The 24,601-nt window shown below is 62.3% G+C and overlaps 1 protein-coding gene across 6 annotated transcripts in view; it reads left to right on the top strand.

The window, feature by feature from the left end:
* The window catches only part of TXNRD2 (thioredoxin reductase 2), a 28,899-nt gene extending 9,581 nt beyond the window's left edge, over nucleotides 1–19,318 (top strand). For 5 of the 6 annotated variants that reach the window (XM_055404237.2, XM_055404240.2, XM_055404238.2 and 2 more), the window contains 10 exons: nucleotides 6,222–6,241; nucleotides 6,856–6,947; nucleotides 8,078–8,252; nucleotides 14,512–14,648; nucleotides 15,704–15,799; nucleotides 15,976–16,068; nucleotides 17,248–17,319; nucleotides 17,389–17,486; nucleotides 18,174–18,354; nucleotides 19,157–19,318. In XM_055404237.2, coding sequence (XP_055260212.2) covers nucleotides 6,222–6,241; nucleotides 6,856–6,947; nucleotides 8,078–8,252; nucleotides 14,512–14,648; nucleotides 15,704–15,799; nucleotides 15,976–16,068; nucleotides 17,248–17,319; nucleotides 17,389–17,486; nucleotides 18,174–18,303 — 913 coding nt within the window. In that variant the 3' untranslated portion in view covers nucleotides 18,304–18,354; nucleotides 19,157–19,318. Of the gene's footprint in view, nucleotides 1–6,221; nucleotides 6,242–6,855; nucleotides 6,948–8,077; nucleotides 8,253–8,685; nucleotides 8,920–14,511; nucleotides 14,649–15,703; nucleotides 15,800–15,975; nucleotides 16,069–17,247; nucleotides 17,320–17,388; nucleotides 17,487–18,173; nucleotides 18,355–19,156 lie in introns of those variants that run through there. The other variant, XM_088828412.1, reaches the window with a different exon arrangement.
* Nucleotides 19,319–24,601: the final 5,283 nt, after the last annotated feature.

Here is a 24,601-nt window from a genome sequence, read left to right as displayed (position 1 = left end):
GCGTGTGTGTGCACACGTGTGTGTGCCTGTGTGTGAGCATGTGAGCGTGTGTGAGCATGTGAGCTTGTGTGTGCCTGTGTGTGAGCATGTGTCTGTGTGTGCACATGTGTGTGTGTCCCTGTGTGTGAGCATGTGTGTGCCTGTGTGTGAGCACGTGAGCGTGTGTGTGCCGGACCGTGTGCTCTGCGTGTCCTCGCTGTCCTGACCTCACGAGGTGTCCTTTCAGGCCCAGGTGCCGCCCCTCACGAGGGGCTCCTGACACCCCTCTGTCCCCTTTCTCTTCCCTGGTCGGACTGGCTGTGGAGGAGCCAGACCTGCGGGTCCTGCGCGTCCCTGGCTTCTCCCGGACCGTGTGCACGGCCAGGGCTGTGTTCAGTCGAGAACCGTGGTCCCGGGTGGACTCTGTCTCGTGGGCTGAAGGGACCGGGCCTCCCCCGCCAGGTGGGCCCCGCGGCCGCTCCCATCTGCAGCCCGGGTCACCCTGCTGCCACCTCCACAGGCTCCAGCTATGCCGGGTGCTTCTGCCTGGAGGTAGGATTTAATTTTACATCACGTTTACAGTGTTATCTGCTTACTCCATAGTATCTGGGCTAACTCTTATCTCTGACTAGTAGGTTAAATGTGGTCTGGTTTCTTTTGCGTTTGCTGTTATGTCATCTTTGGTATTTACTAGCTGTTTAAACGGAGAAGGAAATGGCAACCCACTCCAATGTTCTTGCCTGGAGAATCCCAGGGACGGGGCAGCCTGGTGGGCTGCCGTCTACGGGGTCACACAGTCGGACACGACTGAAGTGACTTAGCAGCAGCAGCAGCAGCTGTTTAAAACGAGTGTGGGTGTCTAAGTGTGGGTTTTGAATGTGTAGCTGTGAGTCTGAATGTGTGTGGCCCTGTGTGTGTGTCAGACTGTGGATCTCTGTAAGCATGTATGTCACTGACCGTGTGTGTCTGTGAGCCTTTGTGTCTATGAGCATGAGTGTGTGTCTGAGTGCCTGTGAGAGTATATCTGAGCATGTTGTATGAGTGTGAGCATGTGTGTCTGTGAAGTGTGAGAGTGTGTGTGTGAATGTGAGCATGTCCGTGAGCATGTGTGTGTGTGAGCGTGTGCGTCTCTGAGTATGTGTGTCTGTGAGTTTGTGTGTTTGTGAGTGTGTGTGGCTGTATGTGTGTGAGTATGTGTGTGGCTGTGAGCGTGTCTGTGAGAGCATGTGTCTGTGAGTGGCTGTGAGTGCCTGTGAGTGTGTGTGTCTGTGAGCGTGTGTGGCTGTAATTGTGTGTGGCTGTGAGTGTGTGGCTGTGAGTGTGTGGCTGTGAGTGTGTGGCTGTGAGCGTGTCTGTGAGAGTGTGTGGCTGTGAGTGCCTGTGAGTGTGTGTGTCTGTGAGCATGTGTGGCTGTAATTGTGTGTGGCTGTGAGTGTGTGGCTGTGAGCGTGTCTGTGAGAGTGTGTGTCTGTGAGTGGCTGTGAGTGCCTGTGAGTGTGTGTGTCTGTGAGCGTGTGTGGCTGTGAGTGTGTGTGTCTGTGAGTGTGTGTGTCTGTGAGCGTGTGTGGCTGTGAGTGTGTGGCTGTGAGCGTGTCTGTGAGAGTGTGTGTCTGTGAGCGTGTGTGGCTGTAATTGTGTGTGGCTGTGAGTGTGTGTCTGTGAGTGTGTGGCTGTGAGTGCCTGTGAGTGTGTGTGTCTGTGAGCATGTGTGGCTGTAATTGTGTGTGGCTGTGAGTGTGTGTCTGTGAGTGTGTGGCTGTGAGTGCCTGTGAGTGTGTGTGTCTGTGAGCATGTGTGGCTGTAAGTGTGTGTGTCTGTGAGTACATGTGTGGCTGTGAGCGTGTCTGTGAGAGTGTGTGGCTATGAGCGTGTGTGGCTGTGAGCGCGTGTGTCTGAGTGTGTGTGGCTGTGAGCGCGTGTGTCTCTGAACGTGTGTGTCTGTGAGTGTGTGTGTGGCTGTGAGCGTCTCTGTGTGTGTCTGTGAGTGGCTGTGAGCGCGTGTCTGTGAGAGTGTGTGGCTGTGAGCGTGTGTGTCTGTGAGTGTGTGAGTGTGTGGCTGTGAGCATCTCTGTGTGTGTCTGTGAGTGGCTGTGAGTGCGTGTGTCTGTGAGAGTGTGTGGCTGTGAGCGCGTGTGTCTCTGAATGTGTGTGTCTGTGAGTATATGTGTGTCTGTGAGTGGCTGTGAGTGCGTGTGTCTGTGAGAGTGTGTGGCTGTGAGCGCGTGTGTCTCTGAATGTGTGTGTCTGTGAGTATATGTGTGGCTGTGAGCGTGTCTGTGAGCGCGTGTGGCTGTGTGTGTGGCTGTGAGCGCGTGTGTCTCTGAACGTGTGTGTCTGTGAGTATGTGTGTGGCTGTGAGCGTCTCTGTGAGTGTGTGTGTCTGTGAGTGGCTGTGAGCGCGTGTCTGTGAGCGTGTGTGGCTGTGAGCAGGGCTGCCCTGCCCCGGGGCTGCCCTCTGCCTTTCCTCTTTCTTATCTGCCCACAGGTTTGCTGTCAGAGCTGAAATCTCATGTTGTTTACAGTTGCAGATTTTTTCGGCTTGTCACGTCTTTTAACTCCAGTAACATACCAGTGTTTTGGGTTTTTTAAGTGTGGCTTAGGCTCTTTACGCTTAATTGCTGTTAGATTTATTGCACTTTCAGGAGAGCCTCCCCCTCTAGCAAGATGGTTTTTGACAAAAGCCCTGGATTTCCTGTGGGTCCCAGGGCCTTGGTGGGCGTCTACAGCTTGTCTGCGTGAAGACGGGGTCCCAGGCACCCACCATGAGTGCCTGCCGTTGGCCTGGAAACTCCTCCAGACGGGGCCCCGTCTTGCTCTTCCCCTCTTCAGGGTCCCATCCGCCGGGCTTTGGACCCGCGTCGTTTTCTTGGGCGTTGGTTTCTGGGGGTGACGCAGGTCTGTGGGGGGCTGTGGAGACCATGGTGCCGGCGGCCCTCAGGGCGCAGCCGCCTGGACAGTGGCTCGCGGCGCGGGGCCTGTGTCCTGGCCGAGGCCACCGCTGCAGCTCAGTCATGTCTGCCCAGCACCAGCGCTTTCTGAATCTCGGTCTTTCGTTGACTTCGTTCCCGTGTGTTCTGTTTTCTTTCGTTCGTTATTCCCGCATTGCCTTTTGAACTCCGAGTCCAGCCGCCAAGAGGGGCTGCTGTCTGGTGGTCCTCACTGCCCGTGGCTCGCCAGGGCCGGGGCACAGAAAGGTCCGGGTGCAGGGCCCCGCGTGGCTGCCCTGCTGACCACATGCTGGGCCCGCGGATTGCGCGGCCGGGGAGGACAGCCCCAGATATCGGGGTCAGGAAAGTGTTTATTTTCTTCAGGAAAAAAAAAAAAACCATTTAGAAGACTTTTTTTTTTAGCTCTTTCGTTTAGAAGGAATCTAGGTATGTTATTGTTAAAGGAAAAAAAGTGTTTGCAATGTATCAGCCACCCATTCCGTTCTGAGCATGATTTATGTGAGGAAATGGTTTTTTTAAAAAAATTGAGCTGGAGATACATCCCCGAACGATGCTTCTGTGAAACGCAGCTTTTGTGCCGAGCTGTGAATGCAAGTTGTAACAGTGTGATACGGGAGGCAGTGTTTACCCGTTACATTCCTGTGCGCAGTCAAAATAAGCCGGAGGGCCGACAGTAGCATTTCTGTATTTTATCAGCTCAGGCCGGGCTGGGGGCCTCCGCTCACACTCCGAGGGGCTATTTCTACCAGATTTATTTGCCTTATAAATATTCCTCGTGTTTATTTTAACTCGCCTTTAAAACGGAGCTGAAATGAATATGGGCCCGAAGACTGCCCCTGCCCTGGAGGCCTCGTGAAGCCGGGCGGGCCGTGCCCCGGGGCCCATCCAGGAGGCCAGCCTGGCCGCGGGGTGCCCAGCGAGCTCGGCCTGCAGCTGCGGGGCCTCTGCTGGCCAGCTCCGTGCGGCCTGTGGGCTCCAGGGCCATCTGCCCTCCTCCCCATATGGACCGCCCTCAGGGTCACCTGCGTGAGATGGGGCGGCCAGCAGCCTCCACGGGTGACCCACCTGCTTTGCCCCAGGGATCTGGGCGCCCTCTGGACAGCCCACGTCCAGCTGCTCCCGGGGCCCCTGCCTGCAGGGCCCCAGCGTTGCCTGCGCTGGTGGGGTGGCCATGGGCCCTCACGCTGTGTGGGTGTCCCCCGCCCCACGGGAGCGGACTGGGGCCTTCAGACCCAAGAGGCAGGTGGAGAGCTCCTTAAGCCGGGGCTTCACACCTGGGGAAGCTTTGTTGCTGCTTCCTCCACCTCCAGACGTGAGGCGGCGGCCAGCCCGTGATCAGGGTAATCCTGCAGCAGCTACACCTCGGCCTGCCGTGTTGGTGGCACCCAGGGGCATGCGGGGGGTGCTTCCCGAACACACATGCAGCCGCAGGGCCCCAGGGCACAGGGCTCGGAGGCCCGCCCCACCCCCAGGGCCTGCCGCGGGCACCAGCCATTGCCCCACCCGGGCCAGGGTCTCCTTGGGGGCCGGCAAAGCCCACCCGCAGCTCAGACCAGCCAGCAGGAGCACAGCACCCCACTGGGCCCTAGCACCGGTGTCCAGCAGGAGCACAGCACCCCGCTGGGCCCTAGCACCGGTGTCCAGCAGGAGCACAGCACCCCGCTGGGCCCTAGCACCGGTGTCCAGCCCTGGTTTGGGTGTTGTCTCATCAAGTCCGCCTGAAGGGAGTTCTCTGGTTAAGACCTTAGATCCTGCCTTTTTCAGATAATTGTTGTTTGATAACGAATTGCTTATTTGATGAATTGGGGGCCAGGGGTGGAGTGAAAACCAACCCTGTTGAGGAGACCAAGATTACTGTGGCCGCCAGCACACACCCGCCCCCTGGGAGGTTTCGCCCACCGTGCTTGGTCAAGGACACACCCTCCTGATGCGCCCACTGTTGGAGGCTTGGAGCCAGCAGCCTGGGGGGCAGGGCCCTGTGACCTTGAGGTGGGAGTCGGACGCCCAGGGCTTGGGGGGACCTTCACCCACCCCCGCTCCCCACCTGCCTGTGCAGGGCTTGGGAGCATGCTCAGGGGCTGCGGAAACAAAACACCTTTGCCAAAATCAGGAGATCACGTTGCTGCTCTGCCTGGAGCTGGGCTGTGGGCGTCAGGCTGTGGACCCCCACCAGAGTCTGCTCTGCACAGACAGGAAGATTCGGACGGCGGGGCCGCACAGCGGGTGGTCAGCGGGCTCCCCGGGCCTGCACAGCTCAGCTGCCCAGGCCGTGGGCACCCTGGCGGGGCACAGGGCATGACCACCAGGCACGCACGCACGCCCTTCACTGGCTCGTGCGTTGAGAGGCAGGATGTTCAAGGCAGCCCAGGCCTCGCAGTTTCTGTCTTGAAGGAAGGCTTCTCCCTTCCCTGTTCACGTCCAGATGGAGGAGAGCAGGCCATCTTGTGTTGTGTGTACCCACATGCAGACATGTGCGTGTGCCCTGTGTGCGTGTATCTCTGTGTGCTTCCGTGTGTGCCCCGTGTGCGTGTGCCTGCGTGTGTGCCCCACATGCCGAGCTCTCCCCGCTCACGCGCCCGGATGCCCCTGGCCCCGGCCCGCCCCGAGGAAGCTGGGTGCCAGCAGCTCCCCGCAGGGTGCCAGCGGCAGTCCTCCTGGGACGAGCATGTTTGAATGGAATTATCTCATTAGTACCTGCCGGGATCAAGCTGACATCTGCTGATCCACCCCCGCGTCACCTCTTCTCGTTCAAAGGCTGAGGGTGATCTGACAAGCCCACCCACACGCTGCCTGGGCGGGGAGTCTGCACTCAGGCTCAATTCTGTGCACGTGTGCAAGCGTGTGTGTGCACGTATGCTCAGGTGTGTGTGCATGCCGGCTGTGTGACGGGAGGTCTGCTGGGTCCCATGGCCCTCCCTGCTGCCCCTGCTGGCTCTCCCAGCCTCTGCGTGCGGGGATGCGGGGCAGGCAGGTGTGGGCCGGCCTGCGTGGCCCCAGAGCGTCCTGCCACCACCCAGTGCCTCCCTGGCTGTCTGCAGCCTGGCGTCGGGCCCAGCGGGCGTCAAGGAGAAGCTTGACCCCTGGACTTGGTCCACGTTGGTCCTGCCTCTGGGCCCGTCCCCGGACATACTGGTTTGCCACCAGCTGTCCCTTCCTCGCCACCAGGCAGTTTCCCGATCCGGCAGCTGGTTGTCACTGTGGCAGGAGCCCTGGGGAGGGGGTGTTGTCCTCTGGGGCAGCTGCTCGCAGCCAGCGACTGTGTGACCCACGTGTCTCTGTCCATCCCTCCAACAGGTTGGTGGTTGGGGCCAGCTGTATCCTTTGCTGTGTACGGCTGATGGACAGACGAACGGCTCTGCTTGCGGTCCCAGAGTGGATGCTCGGGTCCAGCCCCCGCCCTCTCCCCTCCCGTGGGGGCTGCCTCCTGCGACCTGTAAAGGCCCACTCTGTCCTCTGTGCTCAGGGGACACCCTGAGGTTGACCTCTGAGTCTGGGATTTCCAGGAGGTTCTTCCCGAGCCGCTCGCTGGCCAGGCAGCTGGACACAGCCGTGAGGCAGGTGGTCCCCCCTGGAGACCAGCTCCCTCTGGCCTGTTCCTTCAGACGGAGCAGTAAGATGGGGGGCCAGGGAGCCGGGAAGAGCGACTCCATGGGAGATGGAGACGTGAGGTCTGGGCGCTGGCTCCCGACATTCCCCACGTGGCCCGGGGTGAACCTTCAGGGAGCATGGAAGGTGCCCATGCACGGAGTCCTCACCTGGCCCTCGACGTGCATTTGAGATGGGCACGGGGTGGGGGGCCTCTGCGGCCGAGTTGGAGCCTCCTCTGTGCTGGTGGGGACGGGTGGGGTGTGGGCTTCTGGTGGGGTGTGGGGGTCTTGCTGCCCGGCCCCAATGCTGCCTTCATTAGCGCTCCTTAGCCGCTTTTCAGACGTGGCCCTGGAGTGCGCAGGCCTCCTCACCGGGCTCGGCCTGGACACCACTCTCATGATACGCAGCGTGCCCCTCCGGGCCTTCGACCAGGTAATGCCAGGCTAGCACCCCCACCTGTGTCCCTGCTGTCGCAAGGGGGCTTGCCCACCCCCTACCCGAGCAGGGGCAGGTGTGGGCTGGCAGTGAGGTCTCAGTGTTTAGAAACCAGCCCTTGAGTCGAGTGAGGAGACCGCTGGCGACATAGGCACCTGTTGGTGGTGGCAGCCAGGGTCAGCACGTGGCGGGCACAGAAGGGCCCGGGGCACAGGGCGGCCACAGTGGCCAGCCCCCACCTGGGAGGGTAGCAGCCAGCGAGCGTGGGCAGCCATGCCATCCCAGCTCCCTTGCTGAGCCCCTGGGGCCCGAGGGGTGTGTCTCTCCAGGGCCAGCGTGGCGAGGAGCGAGGCCCTGGGTGACGGTTGTGGATGATGGCAGCCTGGCCACCGTAGACGGGACGGACAGGACGCCAAGCCAGGCCCCGCGGCCCCACAGCCTCCCAGCCCCGGGGCGCAGGCACCCTTGCTGACAGTGGATGTGCCCATGTGATGAGCACGTGTACTTTTTTTTAAGCCACAATCCCTCCGAGGAAATGTCTCTTTAAAGCCCGGATCTGGGTTGTTGCTGTCAGAACACCTGGTGTCTGCGCAGCGGGACAGTGGGTGGGCTCCGGGTCGATGCACCCCGAGGTCCTGTCACCCCCTGGACAGACATGCCTGAGCACCCAGCTCCGGCACACACGTCCGGGAACGGCCTTGAGCCTCGGGCTGGACGCAGGCAGAGAGGGCCCGAGAGGCAGAGGCCCGCAGGAAGGAGAAGGGGGCAGAGAGGTGCCCACGTCTTCCCGCAGTTAACTGGCCGCCGCGCCTGGCAGGACCTGCACACAGAGCCCGGGACGGCGGGCGGGGCGGGTCTCAGCCCCTTCAGAGAAGACTCGGTTCATTGACGTCTAAGAAGTGTGCAGAGGCCACACACACCTCAGCCCAGGGGCCTGGACCCGCAGACTTGGGGGGGCGGGGGGTGCCAGAAGCTCTGCCGGCTTAGTCCTCAGCTCCACCGAGAGCAGGGTCCCTAGAGCATGCCCCCACCCCGGACGGCCCGCTCGGGCAGGTCTTCTCTGCGAGCCCCCCGTCCCCCAGGGCTAGGCCCTGACCCTGACCCCGCACCCTCTCCACCCTCTGCAGCAAATGGCTTCGCTAGTCATCGAGCACATGGCCGGCCACGGCACCCGGGTCCTGCAGGGCTGCACCCCCGAGAGGGTGGAGAAGCTCCCAGGCCGGCAGCTCCGCGTCACCTGGGTGGACCTCGCCTCAGACCGGAAGGATGCAGGCACCTTTGACACCGTGCTCTGGGCCATAGGTGAGGACGTGCGTGCCCCGGGGCACAGGTGCCCCCTTCCCGGCCGTCAGGCGTCCGGACCCCTCCCCGTGCCCCTCAGGCGGCGACGCAGAGAACTCAGGGTGACCATGTGGGACACACTCCCAGGTTTGGTCCCTCCTGCACCCAGCTGCCCCTGTGAGGGCATGGGGGCCCCTGCAGGGCCAGGAACAGCCAGCCTGGAGGGGAGAGGCCCTGAGGGCACAGCCCAGAGCCATGGGGGGCAGGCCTGCCCCAGGGCTTCCCTGCACAGGGGGCGCTGGGCCCACCTGCCGGGACACCCTCCTGCCCTGGGGCCTGTGGCCCGCGTTCAGAACCCGTTTTCCTGACCCATCCGTGTGCGCACTACACCTGGAGAGAGTCAGGGCCGTCCCTCCGCGTTTCCAGCCCACAGGCCTCTCATCCCCTCCCCCAGCCTGGCTTCCGTGTCCCTGTGCCCGTCAGACCCCACAGCAGGCTCCGCAGCTCTTGGTGTGTCCACGGAGCCCTCAGAGGGCCTGTCCCCCGCGCTTTTCCACGCCGGCTGCCCAGCTCCCCCCGTGCCCCGAGGTGGGGCCGGGGTGGGGGTGCACTTCTGAGAAGCCTGCTGCTTCCGAAATGCTCAGAACCAGTGGAAATCAGAAAATGAAATAAACCCCGGAGCAGTCTGTGCCTGGCTGTTGAAGTTTGACGCGAGCAGGGTTTAGGAATGAGGCAAAGATCTGAGACGCCCCAGAGCGAACTCTTGGCCAAGATTCGCTAAATTACCAGAGGAAATGTTCTTGATCAAGTCGTGAGAGTAGACCTAAAGGGGGTTTCTTTTGATGAACACTGTGAAGGAGCCAGAGAGGTAAACTGACGGCCGTCGTTTTCAGCTCGGTTCTAAAGGCCGAGGTGGCGGCCCCCGCCTCCTGCCTGGCCCCTCGCCTGCATCCCTGGGCCCTCGGGGTCCTCCCTGAGTCCAGACGGCCCTGGGAGCCCTCCCCCACCGGGAGTCCGTTTCGTTTTCTTTATTTTTAAAATGAGCGTCCCCCAGACGGTCTGCTGGTATGATTGATGCCAGGGGTGGGGGCTTTTCACAGTCCTTGGCCTCTGACCTTGCTTCCCAAGGCGGCGCTGTGGCGGTTCCCGGCACGCCTCCCGGCCGCGGGCAAGTACTGGCGGGGCGCGACTCGCGGCAGGTTTTGTAAACATCCAGGAGCCGAGTCCCGTTTCAGCAACCGGAATGTTCTCTGCCCTTTACCTGGAGAGCCTGGAACTGGGCATTACTTCTGCGTGCGATAAAGGGTGGTCCCAGGGGTCCAAACACCATGCCTGGCCGGGAGCTGGCAGACCCTGGGTTCGCCCGGGCGCCCACCGGACCCGACATGTCACGGATGAGAAGGGTGGGCTGTGGCTCGTGCCCATGGACACCCGCGGACGCCAGCGTGGGCCTGGCCTGCAGCCTGCCAGCCTCTTCCGCGGCGCAGCCTTGATCCCCACGAGGTGGATTAAGCACATTAGCAGCTAAAGCAGTTAATTGCTGTGCAGGGGGCCGGCTCATTGTTTGTCTGTGAATCACCCGCTCACACCAGGTGTCTTAGATAACAGGCCGGGAGCTGGGGAGGAGGATTTCCTGTCTGCAGATGTGCCGATTACTGTGCTGAGTGAAGACAGTCAGCCCGCCCCGCAGGCTCAGGCCGCTGCAGTTAACCACTTGTGGCCTGGATCCCGGCTGGGGGGCTGCGCAGAGCAGGACTAGGCGAGCCCAGTGCACACCTCTGAGCAGGCACCCTTGGCGTCGCTGTGACTTTCTCTTGTTTTTAAAAATGGCCTGAGTGCCTTGGCCTCAGGAAAACCCAGAGCCAAAACAGTCCCCAGCGCCCTCCCCCCGCCCCCCATAATCGGAGGCCTCCAGGCAGGGCTCAGCGTCCAGGGTGGGGGAAGGCTCGGGCCACAGGAGCCCCACCCATGGGCAGAGAAGCAGCGGCGCACCGCGGGCAGTCAGCCCCTGAAGCTGGCGCTTTTTCTTCAGGCTTTTTCCTTTGTAGCCAGCCGTTGCCATTCACCTGTGTCACATGGGAGCCTCCAGCGTGGAGGGACGCAAGCCTGTGGGTCCCAGCCTACCCACTCTGGCCGACCCCCATCCTGAAGGCCCACTCTGAGCACCGTCCCTATGCTGGGGTGCACATGGACTGCAGCCCAGGATGAAGGCCGGCCTGAGGAGACCGTGCCCCGCCCAGGGGGCCGAGGTTGGCTGCAACCGGGGCCCCTCTGTCCAAGGTCACCACCCGGAGGCCACGGAGGCACTGGAGGTCTCAGCAGCGATGCGGCCCGCTGGGGCAGCCACGGGCCCAGCCGCCTGGCCTGCCCCCGAACTGCAGCCTGACTGGGCCCCCAGCCTCCCAGCGCCGTGCCCGGGACTGCCCATGCGGCCTCCCCGGTCTGTCCGACCGCAGCCCGCGTTCACCTGTCACTCCCCTGCCGGCCCTGAAGTCTGCCCTCGTTGCACGAGCCCTTGCACATCAGCACGCATGCTCCGGGGAGGCGGGAAATTGCAGGGAGACCCGTCTTCCTGTGACGGGCGCATCTGCTCCTCTGCGTCCCTGGGCGCGTGGAGCAGATCGCGACAGCCAGCAGGTGGTTCCCTCAGCGCCACCAGGGGAGGCTGGCCCGGCCCAGCCCACCGAGAGCTCTGTCCTGGGTGGTCAGCACTGGATGCAGGCTGTCCAAGCTGCATGGGTCACGCGTTTCCCCTGAGGGACTCTGGCCAACAGGCGAGGGGCAGCCCCAAGGCGGGGTGTGTGACTGGGGTCTCAGTGCCCTCATTTGTTGTAACGGCGGCAAGTCGTGTGTGTTCTAAGGAAGATGCTCACGGGATCACATAAATGGATGAAGAGGGCTGGATCAGTCATTCTCAGGAGGAAGCCCAGCTGACTAACATGTGGCCAAAGGACACTGCTGAAGAAGCACACGCTGAGCCTTCACAGCTCCCCACCCTGACAAGGAGCAGAGCGCAGAGTGAGGGGGCCGCCTGCCCGGAAGGGCCTGCCCCAGGGACCAGCTGCCAACCCTGCACAGGGGTGAGGAGTGGGTGGCCTGTGGGCTGGACAGGGCGGCGTGTGAGCTGTCACTGGGGAGGACTGCCTGCCCTTCTGGAGGTCGTGGAGGACGGTGTGGCCACTGCCGTTCAAGCCCAGCCTGGTCCGAGCAGCCGGCCGCTGGGCCCCCGCCCCACCTGCTCTCCGTCTCCGTCGGCCTCTGGGGCTCTGGGCCTGTTGGACAGGGAGCGTGACCCCCGGCTCGGAGCACACGGAGCAGTGTGTTGGAGGCCGGGGCCTGTCCACCATCCGTTACCCCTGTTCAGGGCCTCCCTTCCTCCACTGTCGGTCCTGGAGGCCTGCCGCCCGGCATTGTCCAGCCACTTATTTTCTGTACCTGTGGCCTGGCTCACACGTTCCACGTACTTTCCTGCTCATGTAGGCAGTGCGTCCTATAAAATCCTGGCTTCAAAATGGACCACGGGGGCCAGCATGGCGCCATCTCCTGCTTCTGCCTTCAAGTTTCTGTTTCCTCGGGGACCTGAGATGTGGTTTGCTAGCCTCTGCAAGGTGTGCAGTTACCATGGTTACCACAGGCCCGGGAAGAAGTGCTGTTGACCTCCTGTGACCAGCCAGGCAGGGTGCAGGGGCGAGCTGGAGGCAGTGTGGCCGCATCGGCACACCTGGCCCGGATGCTGCCTGCTTTGCCTGTGGCTCCTCAGCCCGGCCCAGTGTCCTTGGGAGGCTCAGGGCCCAGGACCTTGGGAGGAACCCAGGGGCTGATCTAGGAGCCCCTGCCTGCAGGACTGGCGCCCCCCAGCATACGGCCCCCATCCCACCCCTGGAGCCCACTTCTTCCTTGCTGGAGCATAGTCCAACCCCTTCCCAGGTGCCCACTGGGCCCCCAGGCCCCGGGCAGGATGCTGGCAGGTGGCATGTCACACTCTGCAGGCTCATGGGTCTCCATCAGGGCTGGAGCGCCAGCATTGGTGTGGTCAGAGGTAGGTCCCCCCTGTCCTGGTGGGCCCATGTCTGGTCTGCTGGGGAAGGGCGCCAGCCCTCAGCCCCTGATCCCTGGGGCCGAGCCGGAGCCATCGCTGAGAAGGAGGTTTAGTTGAGCCTGTGTTTTGACTTTCCGCGGGGAGAGCAGCTGGAGACTTAAGGCTCCCCTCCCCGGCTCCACCAGCCCCTGCCGACCCCGGGGGCCTGAGCCGTGGGAGCCGTGGGATCTGTGCCTTTGAAGCTGAGCCTCCTGCCTCCGGATCCCCCGCCCGGCCCTGGGAAGACGGGGCGCCCACCACCACCCCTGCCGCCACCCCCCACTTGAAGAGGACTTGTCAACTGAACGATGCCCCGGGCTGTAGCACACGGGCTGGCAGTGCTGGGGTGTCCGCCCAGCAGTGCCCCCTCCAGGCCTCTCTCCAAGGGCGGAGTCCACAAGCTGATGGCCCCTCAGGACGGGCGGCTGTGCCTGCCAGCCCTGGATGCCTCGAGCTGGGGCTGCCGGCAGCGGGGGCCTGTCCTGGACCCTGGGCAGGACGCGGTCGAGCACACCGTCTGCCTCCTCTGGGTCGGCTCACTCTCCTCGGGCATCGAGGGGCTGTCCTTGCCAGGGGCTGGGGTCACAGGCACCGCCTGTCGCGCACATGCAGCCTCGTGGCAGGCGGGGTGACCTGGCAGGTAGAGGGCAGAGGCCCCAGGAGGGTTGGGGGGGCACCCCGGACCACGGAGGCCACCTGAGGACCCCTGAGACACCCCCACCGAGGGGTGCACGCAGGGACGGGACGGAGTTTCCGAGTTGCCCTCGGGCCAATGCCTCGAAGTCTGCATGGCCCCGTCGGCCTGTGTGTGCAGCCGAGCTGGTCCTTCACCTGCACTGCTCCGCCACGTGGCCTGGGGTCCCTGGTCCTTGGAGCGCAGCCCCGTCAGTGGGGAGGGCTTCGGGATACGGTCTGGGGCTGGGGCCATGTTGTGCTTGGCTGCTGCTTCTACACCATTTCTGTTGTCAGAGCCAGGCACCTTTGAAAGAAAGCATGGCTCTCCAGCACAAAGTCAGCGTTATGGGGCTTGAACGTCCTGTTTGAGTGACACGTAGGACCTGTTAGCATTTCACTTGCCGAGACGTGACCTGCGGAGGTATAGTTCCAGGGTGGGCCCCCTGGGTCTCCTGAGCGAGTTATCTGTTACCACAGGCACCTTTGTGGACTTCCCTGGTGGTCCAATGGTTGAGAATCCACCTACCAATGCAGGGGACACAGGTTCGATCCCTAGTCAAGGAACTAAATCCCACATGCCAGAACCAAGATGTTGCGTGCCGTAACTAAATATCCCATGTGCTGCAAAGATAATCTGGCGCAGCCAAATAAGTAAATATTTTTCAAAATAAAAGGTAAAAAATTAAAACAAAAATCCAATAAGCTCTTTTGTTTCTGGTTCACCAGTTACAGGGTTTTTTTTCCCACGTTTATTTTTTGAATATGTGCAAGCCACTCCAGTACTCTTGCCTAGAAAATCCCATGGATGGAGGAGCCTGGTGGGCTGCAGTCCGTGGGGTCGCTAAGGGTCGGACACGACTGAGCGACTTCACTTTCACTTTTCAGAACCACTTTCACCCATTGGAGAAGGAAATGGCAACCCACTCCAGTGTTCTTGCCTGGAGAATCCCAAGGACGGGGGAGCCTGGTGGGCTTCTGTCTATGGGGTCGCACAGAGTCGGACACGACTGAAGTGACTTAGCAGCAGCAGCAGCAGCAGCAACTATTAACTATGGATAATTTAAGAAACCAAAACTGTATCGTAGGCTGTGTTTAGGGTTTCTTATTCCAGACTTTGCACATACGCCCCACTTCCTCCTGTTCCTGCACTGTCCTTTCATTTTCTGTGCAGACGTGTGTGTGCGTGTGTGCAGACGTGTGTGTGCGAATGTACTCTCGCGTGCATGTGTACATAAACAGTATACACACTGCATGCATGCTTGTGCAAACTGTATGGGCATACTGCACGTATGTGCGCACATGCACGCGTGCAACGTGCGTAGACTCTTGCCCGTGTGCATACATACATATATGTGCAGGTGTGCGCACACGCATGTATGCGTGCGTGCATGTTTGAGGCCCTTGGCGCTGTCAGTGCTTGATGTCTTACCAATTCTAAGTGGACTTTCTGAGAAGGGTTTTAAATAAACCCAGAGTCTTGATCAGAACATCCCATGGAAACCTTCCACCTTGCTCTGTGTCCTGCAGGCCGAGTTCCAGAAACCGCGAGTCTGAATTTGGGAAAGGCTGGTGTGCGTATGAACCCCGTCACTGGGAAGATCCTCGTTGATGCCCAGGAAGCCACCTCCATCCCCCACATCTATGCCATCGGCGACGTGGCAGAGGTACGGCCGGCGCCCACTGCTCCTTGTCCCTCTGGCCTGACCACCTCGTGGTCAGCGAGGCTTCGCACATGCTCGCTGCCCCGGGACCTGGCTGCTTAGGCAATGCTGCGTGTTCATTAAAACGTGCGTGTGTGCCCATTCGCTAAGTCATGTCAGACTCTTTGTGACCCCATGGACTGCAGCCCGCCAGGCTCCTCTGTCCATTGGATTCGCCAGGAAAGAATACTGGAGTGGGTTGCCATTTTCTCCTCCAGGAGATCCTGACCCAGGGACTGAACTTGTGTCTCCTACATCTCCTGCTTTGGCAGGCGGGTTCTTTACCACTAAGCCACCTGGGAAGACCATTGATTAAAACAGTCATGACTAAGTCACTTAGAAGCATTCATCCCTGTGCCGTGGTTCGGGGAGACGTGTGTGCCGTGTGGGCCACGTGTGTGTCGGTCAGGCTGGTGGGGTGCTTTCTAGCTGCCGATCCCTGTCATTTCCAGAACATTGGACATTGGCGTTTCCTGCTGCTGTGGGGGATCAGTCCCTAGTCCCAGGCCGACGCATGCAGGGACACGGGGCTATGCCAGCTCTGCTCCCTGGCAGGACGCCCAGGGCAGGGGCCTCGGCGGGACACGGTTCGATCTGGGCTCTGTCTTGGGCTTGGCGTGCCGGACCAACTGCGTGTCGGGGCCCACGGGTGCTCCTTGGGCCTGTCTTAGCCCAAACCCAAGTCAGTGGGAACTAGTGAATGGCAGCGGGTCTCGCTTGGGCTTTGCTATAGGAACGCTCTCCAAGGGCACTGGCATGAAGCAGGGTCCCGAGAGAAGCCCCCGGTGGATGTAGGAGGTGCCATTGGTCTGGCCAGCATGGCTGGCGTGGCCGGGCTTGTTGGCAGCCCAGCCCTCTTCCAGGGAGGCTGGCAGCTCTCCAGGGTGGCACAGAGGGGAACGCGCAAGAGCGACAGAGGCAACCCGCAACTGGGGATCTCTGGAAGGCAGAGGCCCCACTGGGACGGCAGCACCCCCAGCGTGGGCCGTGCTGGAGTAACCCACGCTCCCTGCTTCCAGGGGCGGCCAGAGCTGACGCCCACGGCCATCATGGCCGGGAGGCTCCTGGCCCAGCGGCTGAGCGGCCAGACCACAGACCTGATGGACTACAACAACGTAAGTGCCTCTGTTCTCCAGAGCCGTGTCCAGCCTGTGCAAGGCCGCAGCTCATTCTGGGGGCGTGTTTGGGGCGTGTGCACAGGCATGCATGTGAGACCAGACAGGCGCGGTGTCCCTGGGGAGTCTTCGCCCTGGGCCCCCAGGGGCCTGCCTGACACAGGCCTGCCCTCCAGGTCCCCACGACCGTCTTCACCCCGCTGGAGTATGGCTGCGTGGGGCTATCAGAGGAGGCGGCTGTGGCACGCCATGGAGAAGAGCACGTGGAGGTGAGTCCAGGCCCGGGGCAGCATGTAGGCCTGTGTGGCCCCCACCCCGATGACGGCTACCCCACAGATGCCAGAGGGCGAGTGGGAATACTGGGGCCTGAGGCTTGGCAGGGTGGCATGGGGCCCCGCACGATGGCTGTGATGGGCTGAGGGTGTCGGCAGGCATGGCAGGGACCAGGGGGCCTTGGAGCAGCGGCCCGCTCGGTGGGGTACTTGTCTCCCTCTGTCTGGAAAGTCTCCTCCTGCCCTCCGCCCGCCTCTGGCTGCCCTCCTGCCCACTTCTGGTTCTCTCGGGCCCTGCCAGCCCAGCACGGGCGTCACCCAGAGGGAGGGCTTGGTCACCAGACGGGTGCCTCGGGTCTGCTTTGGCCGCAGCATGTGCCCGGGCAGCTTGGAGGCGGGCCGGGAGGTGCCGGACCCCACGTGGCCACCAGCGCGGCCGGCTTCCCTCTGGGAGCGAGCCCTGGGCTCCAGGGCCTGCCCCATCCTCCATCAACTATGCTTCATTTGCTATTTTTGTTTAATTCATCACAAGGGCCCTGGGACATGTGTCCGTGGTGTTCCGTGATGTTGTTTTATGTTTCACAATGTTGAATGGCCGAATGCCGTTTGTTTGTTTTCTTTTCAATTCTGTCTTCATTAGAACAATATTCTCTGAAGCTGCATTAATTAATAATGGCTGTGCAGCACATGTGAGCGCCCTGCTCATTTTTTACACGGCCGCAGCCCCAACCACGCTGTCGGCCCTTCTCAGGCGCTGAAAGCCTTTGTCCGGCAGTCGGTGGGGGCCGTGCTTGCCACCCCGCTGGCTGGAGTGAGGGCCTGGAGAGTACTGGGGGCCCCCTCCAGCGCCGAGTCTGGGCAGTGTCCGCCTGGGTGGTACCTGGGCCTGCTCTGTGCCCTGGGCTCTGGAGCAGGTCAGAGGGCAGCCTGCCTTGCCGCTGCGGTTCTCCAGGGTCCCAGGCCTGCTGGGAGATGGTCTGTCCACAGGCTGCCGTGCCCAAGGGCACGGGCTGCCTCCAGGCCAGTGGTGCCTTGTCCTCAGCCCGGATCACAGCCTGCAGGCCCAGTGGGTGGTTGTGGCTCCCCCGCCGTGCCCACAGCCTGACCAGCTCCAGGAGGTCCCGAGGCTGCTTGTGCTGCAGCCCCTGACCCGGGAACCCATGTCTTGCCGCCCAGGTTTACCACGCGTTCTATAAACCGCTGGAGTTCACTGTCCCCCAGCGGGATGCATCTCAGTGCTACATAAAGGTGAGCATCCCCGTGGGCCTGGCCGGGCGCACAGGCCCCCGCCACCTCCGCTGACCACGTGCCTTTCAGATGGTGTGTCTGCGGGAGCCCCCACAGCTGGTGCTGGGCCTGCACTTCCTCGGCCCCAACGCAGGCGAAGTTACTCAGGGATTTGCCCTGGGGATCAAGTGAGTCTGCAGGAATGTCGGTCGATACACCACTCGCAGGCCGCTTGGCTGTCGAATCTGCTGCGTCAGGCTGCTCGTCCGTGGGGTGTTGTTTTCAGAGAGCGTCCACCCGACAGGGCAGGTCCAGTCACCCAGGGCATGGCCATGTCCATCTCTGGGAAAGGCTTGTGCCCTCGACTGGCCAAGGGGTCCATGTGGGTCTTCTCTGCTCAGAATGAGTGCCCAGTCGGTCAGAAGCAGCTTGGCATCGTATGTACAGGGAGGGCCACCTGGCGGACACACATCCTCTGGGGCCAGCCCCAGCCACACGCTGTGCACGGTGGGGTCCCGGGGCCCGTGCTGTGGCTGCTCTGGCAGGGCTGAGCTTCTGGGAGTGAAGGGGCCGGGCAGCTGGCGACAGCTGTCAGAGGCAGGAGGGCAGAGGGGAGCGGGCTGGACTCACCGAGGGCCTTGTGGGCCTGGGGGCAGCAGGGGGCAGCAGGGGGCCAGGCCGGCGGGTGGGAGGTGGAGATGGCAGGTGTTCCTGGCTGTGGCTGGAGAAGAGGGTGGGGGCCAGGGCTGGAGGGCAGTGAGATTGACTTCCGGGCCCTCCCCCAAGTCCTGCCATCAAGGACTTCTTGGAGGGGGGGCGGGGGGGCACGAATATGCACGCTGCACTAACTCACCCCACCCTGTCCCGGCGTGCAGGTGTGGGGCCTCCTATCAGCAGGTGATGCGGACAGTGGGCATCCACCCCACCTGTGCAGAGGAGGTGGCCAAGCTCCGCATCTCCAAGCGCTCCGGCCTGGACCCCACGGTGACCGGCTGCTGAGGCTAGGCGGCCATCCGCAGCCCAGGGCGCTCGGCCTGCTGCTGCCCCCGTGGCCAGGTGTGCGTGCGGGGCCGGTCCTGTGTTTGAGGGGCGCTGGGTGCCACCCCCAACTGCTCTCCAGCTGCAGGTGACCTCAGGCAGCTGGACCCTGTGCCCGCAGCCACTGTAGCTGGAGAAATGGCTGAGAAGGGAGGCCGTTGAGGGCCCCACCCCCACTGGACCCTCCAGACCCCGGCTGGGCCGCCGACGAGCAGGGGTGTCTGGAGGCCAGGTGCACCCACAGCACCTGTCCCGGGGGGCGGGAGCGGGGACACAGGGTGGAGAAAGCTCAGTGACCCCCCTCCCGCCTGCCCCGCCCAGAGCCGCCAGGTCCTCTCCCTCTGCTCAGAAAGTGCACACACAGTCTGGTTCTGTTAGGCTTGGCAAAGCCAGCCGGGTGGGCGGCCGGAAGCCCTGGTGTGCCATTGGTCCTGAGCCTCTTCTTGGAGGAAACCCCTCCTTGCCCCTGGCCAACGGGGTGCCTGTGGTCCGGGCCTTTCTGCCCGTCAGCCGGAGGGGCTTCCCCCGGCCCTCACCCCCTCAGTGAGCGCCCATAAGATGCCCGCTCAGACTGAGCTGCGGCCGAGAGTGAGCGGGCCAGGCCCCGGCCTCTCTTGGGCACTCAGACACTGGTGCCTTCACAAAGCCCTGTGACAGCCTCTGAGGAGCCTCATCGACTCAGGGCATTTCTAACAAGGACGCCCCACCTGATCGCACAGGGCCGCCCTCGCCTGCTCTCTCCTCTGACCCCCCACGGGGCCCTCCGTGTGGGTGGGTGTGGGCACGCGGGCCGCCCCACACTGACCCTCATCTTGGGCAGGACACCGGACTGACGCCGAGCGCCCGGCAAGGATGGCCCACGCCGGCACCGCGCACCCCAGACCCTGCCAGATGATGAGGACCTGTGCGGAAACCCCCCGCGGGCTGCCCACGTCTGAGCCCCTGGCATTTCCTGGCGCAAATAAAGAGCCTGCCCCCGCGAGCGCAACCGGCCCGTGCTGTCCCCCGCACGCCCGTCCCCTCCCCGGCCTGTGGCGGGGACACGGCCCGGCGCGGCGGTGCCCCAGCCAGCTTGTCGGCCGGCTCAGGCTTAATCCCGCGCACGGAGGCCGCCGGGGAGCGAGGCCCGGCCCGTCAGTCAGGCGGAGAGCCGGCGCTGACAGGCCGGGGCGTTAGCGGCGGCTAATCTCGCGTCTTCCCTAAGAAAACATCGTTCAGTCTGCCGCCCGGGAGCCCTGGGTGGGACCCTGCTTGTCAGCGAACAAAGGAATGTCTTTGCGCCTGGATGGGCTCGCGTGAAGCGCGCGCGCCCGCCTCACACGCCCGAGCGAGACGCCGAGGGCCGGGCCTCGGGCGAGGGCAGCCGACCGTTGAACGCCCGGCGGGCGGGAGGCAGCCCCGTGGGCGGGGTCCCGCCTATGGGCGGGGCCTACGAGTCAGCCGACCAGGTGGGCGTGGCCTCCGTCGGCTCGGGGTCTACGATTCCGCCGGCTCGGGGTGGGCGTGGCCTCCGCCGGCTCGGGGTGGGCGGGGCACGGGCCGCCGGGCCGACCGCGTGGGGCCGGCGGGGGACGCAGGCAGTCTCACCGCTTCCCGTGACTCCGGATGACGCAGCCGGGCGGCCGCCTCACCTCGGTGTCCCGCAGCCCCTTTCCCCAGCTGGGCGGCCTTGCTCCAGCTGTGCCTGCGACATGCTCGTCCGGGCCAGTTGACGTGGTTGGTGTGGATGCCGCGGGGAGAGCAGAACCCCCCATGGTGCTCTGGCCAGCCCTGCGGCGCCGCCTGTTGGAGGCCCCTCCCCAGCGCGGGGCTCAGCCGCGCCCCGCCACCCAGCGCGGTCACGGGCGGGAGCCTAGCCCCTTCGCGAGCCGCAGGGCCGCAGAGGGCGTGGCCCGTCCCAATGAACCCTGCCCTGGGGGGGCTCCAGCGGGGCGGGCCGCGTGGACCCAGGCTTCCCTCCCACAGCATCACCCCAAAGGTCCCCCTGCCCGGCCCCCGCGCTCGCGGAGGCTCCCACGTGCTCTCGGGTCTCACGCCTGAGCTGGGCCGCTGGGGATCCTATCCTGGGCGTCCCTCAGGCCTGCCTGGCTCCAAAGTTGCTCCCCGGCCCGGCCCAGCCCCACCCCTCACCCCGGAGGGCGCAGGGAGGGGCCAGAACCCCACAGGCCAGGTGCTCTCCACCTGGGCCCAGGGCTGCCTCCTGCGCCTTGGCATGTTTTTATGCTGCAATGAAAATATGACTTTAATTCCTCGGTTGTTTCATGTAACCTGCAATTACCCCCAGGATGTCCTGAGCTCCTCTGCTTATGGCTGCAGGTTGTGCAGGGATGTGAGAGGAGTTGCCAATGCTGGGGCCAGCCCACCCCTCCCCCACCTCACTCTCCACTGCCAAGCCCTCCAGCCACCGGCCATAGTCCTCCAGCCCCCGGGGGTTCTGTCCCCAAGGTTCTGCGTCCCCAGGGAGGTGGATAATAAGACAGGAGAGTGACCTGTCCCCCATGGCTGTGCTGAGGACTCACAACCTTTGCAGGCCAATGGTGCCCCCATCATCCCACAGCCGTGCTGGGGACCTCCAGCATCCCTGGGTGGGTAGCAGGGAGCACCCACCCCAAACGTGCTTCAGCCATGCTTTCCTGTGGCCAGAGGCCTGGCTGAACAGGTACCTGCCAGGCGCGTCCAGGGTCCCTCTAGACGGAGACGTCCTGTGACACCAGTTGGCATCAGGCAGCACCTGCAGGTCAGGGTGTGTGACCACATGCCAGGCAGCAGCTCAGAGATGTGGATGATGCCCTGGCCTGAAGCAGGCCCCACACTGGGCCCGAGACCCTCACCCACCGCTCATTACCTGACGCAGAGCTGCCAGGCGGCCCTGCCAGAGGGACTCGTGAGTTGGCTGAGCGGTGTGCTCGTCCAGAGGCCAGGGCTGCCAGGCCATGTGACTGAGCTTTGGGGACCCTGCTCAGGTTACGGAGCGCCCCCGCTCCAGTCAGGGCCCACCCCGCTCATGTCACTTTCGGAAGCATCTGCTCCTTGACAAGTCCTCGACGAGAAGCTCCTGCCAGCTCGGGGCTGTCCCCACCTGTCCCTGAGTCCCCTGGAAGCCACTTCCCTCCCCTGCCTGGCCCAGGGTCCCTGGGTGCCCTCACCTGGGCCCACGCCCGCTGGTCCCACTCAGCACACCCTTGGGTCCAGGTCATTGCCAGAAACAAGTTGGGAGGTGCCTCCACCCCAGCGAGCAGGCCAGCAGGGTGTCTGGGCCTGAGGTGACTGAGCCCAGACGGCCCCATGAATGTCCCTGTCCTGCCCCTGCCATAGCGCTGAGGTCCCACAACACCCCACGCCACTGGTCTGGCCCCATCAGGAGGCGTCTCTGCTGGAACCAACGCCCTAACCCCACAGTCATGGACCGCACCCCTTGGACCTGACCTCCTGCATTGCCTGAGGATCGAGAGGAGAGCAGTGTGTGGCCTGCCCCCAAGGGTCCAGGGTCCTCCTCCTGCTGGCCCATCAGGTCTCTGGGGCAACCCTGGGAGGGAGGAAACCGCGTGGTGCCCGGCCTCAGGACAGGTGGGCCACAGCCTTCAGACCTGGGTCTGACATGTCAGGGAGCGCAGTGGGCCCGCCCCCTGCAGACACCCCCATCTCCCCATCTGCCTTCCCCAGGCCCACTCCTCCGTCACCAGTTCCTGGAGGGCTCTCGGGTTTCCAGGCCTGCCCCAAGGGCTCTGGGAGCTCTGCATGCCCTGGGCCCCAGCCAAGCACCTGTGCCTCCCTGGGGCAGCAGAGCCTCTTGGAGCCAGGCCTGCCTAATCCCTTACAGTGCTCGGGTGTCCCTGATCCTGAAGACCAAGCTGGGGTCCCAGTGCCGTCGAACCAGCAGCTGGAGGACCCCCCTCCCTCCATGTGCCTGTTGTCTGGAGCTGACCCCCAGTGGGATCAGGGCACCTGCAGGGTGAAGACCTAACCGTGACGAACCCAGGTGAACTCAGGAACCGTGGAGCCCTCGCTGCCTGGTGCGTCCTTCCCCGTCCACTCCTCAGGCTGCCTAGCAGCGACAACAAGCAGACAGAAGAGGAAGGCCTTTCTCAGGCTTCCAGGTGGCACAGTGCAAGAGACTCAGGAGGTGCAGGTTGAGTCCCCGGGTCGGGAAGATCCCCTGGGGAGGGAATGACAACCCCCTCCAGTATTCTCGCTTGGAGAATCCCATGGACAGAGGAGCCTGGTGGGCTACAGTCCCTGGGGTCGCAGAGTAGGACATGACTGAGCATGCACGGGCCTATCTCGAGGCTCTGGCTCTAGGGTTTCACGGGAAGGGGATCCTGCCTTGCAGTTCCACAAGATTATGTTTGTTGGTTTTTTTTTCCCTAATAAAATCAGGATCTTTATGGCATAAAATTGATGATCAAGTAACACCAAAAGCTTGGGAATAAAGTGGGACCAAGAACAAGAGGCTCTATGGCCTCGCTACGTAGCAGCTGATGGTCAGGAGCCCGCGGGCCCCACTCTCTGTCCCAGCTGCCAGTCACTGACCCAGCAAGGGCTCCAGGCACTGGGCATGCCCGCTACGGGCCCCGTTTCATAGTGAAGTTAGCGAGGCACGCAGCCCATGACAGTGAGGATGGCTAAGAGGCCCTGCTGGTCTTCGTGTATTTGAAGACTTTTTCACACCCGAAAGTTTCCCCCAAGCATACCTAAGTCGCTCCTGAGGTCCCAGCACGGTGGAGACGTGGGACAGGACAGGAGGCAGTCAAGCAACACCTGGACGCATTTCCTTTGGGCTCCACCTGACAAGACAGACCAATGAGCAGATCTCCACTGGGCAGGAGCCCCACAGGGCGTATAGGTACAGCCAGGCCCCTGCCTGTGGGAGAGGGTGGACAGGGGGCGAGTCCTCCACACGGCCTCAAAGGCTCATTGTCCTGCCCCGGTGTCTGGAATCGGGCCAGGTGATTGTAATAATAACGTCCTGACACTCAGCCAGCAGTTGGGTTTTCATAGCTCAGGGAATATCTGGTTTTCAAAGGGGAGACGTCATACAAGTGCAGTGTTGTTCCCATCAGCCGTTCTCTGCAGGTCAGAGGCCCACCCGGCGCCTGCCTCCTCCCAGAGGCGTGTGCCCATCAGCGCCCGGGGCCCGGGCACGCCAGGGGAGGAGCTGCACCGGGAGGCCCTCCCACCCGCCCTCCAGGGCTGCAAGTACAGGGTCCTGCCAGGAAGAGGCCCACATTGGGGCCTGGAGCCTCTGTCCAGCCATGCGTGACCCTGCTTCCCGGCTGCCCTGGCTCTGCAGAGCCACAGACCTGACACCAACTGAACACGTGAGGCTGACCACTGCCTCTGGGCCTCCCAGTCCAAACACACACCCAGCTCCAATGAGCACAGGAAGCGATGCTCAACATCACTGGTCACTAGAGAAATGCAAATCAAAACCACAAGGTCCCATTAGGCCAGCTATTATTTAAAAAATAGGTAAGAACACCTGTTCGTGAAGAAACAGAGAAACTGGAACCCTTGTACACTGCTGGTGGATTCATGCAGCCACTGCAGCAAAGTTGAGCAGGTCCTCAGAAAGTTAGACAGCATCACCATGTGACCCAGCAATGCCACTACTTGGCACACACCCAACAGAACTGAGAACAGGGACTCAAACAGATACTTGTATACCCACATTCACAACAGCATAAGACGCAACAGCCAAGAGATGGGAGGAGCACGAGTGTCTACCAACAGATGGATGGATAAACAAAATGCTGCATACACGTACAAAGGAGTACTATCCAGCCCTAAAAAGGAACAAAAATTCCGATAGGCGCCACACCATGGAAGAACCTTTAGAACATTCTTCTGAGTGACATGACAGATATGTGACACCACTTCCACGAGGTCCCCAGAAGAGGCAAACTGACACAAAGGAGAATTGAGGTTCCCAGGGGCTTGGGAAAGGGGTGGTGGGGGGTGTTTAATGGGGACAGAGTGCCCATTTGGGGTGATGAAAAAGTCCTGGAGATGATGGTGGTGAAGTTGCCTAACAATTTTAATCTATTGCAGCCATGAAATTAAAAGACGCTTACTCCTTGGAAGGAAAGTTACGACCAACCTAGATAGCATATTAAAAAGCAGAGACATTACTTTGCCAACCATGGTCCGTCTAGTCAAGGCTATGGTTTTTCCAGTGGTCATGTATGGATGTGAGAGTTGGACTGTGAAGAAAGCTGATCGCCGAAGAATTGATGCTTTTGAACTGTGGTGTTGGAGATGGTTCTTG

The sequence above is a fragment of the Moschus berezovskii genome, chromosome 19, assembly GCF_049115385.1.
Source record: "Moschus berezovskii isolate FMDL1 chromosome 19, NW_MosBer_1.0, whole genome shotgun sequence".
Taxonomy (NCBI): domain Eukaryota; kingdom Metazoa; phylum Chordata; class Mammalia; order Artiodactyla; family Moschidae; genus Moschus; species Moschus berezovskii.
This window is presented reverse-complemented; position numbering and strand designations above follow the sequence as displayed.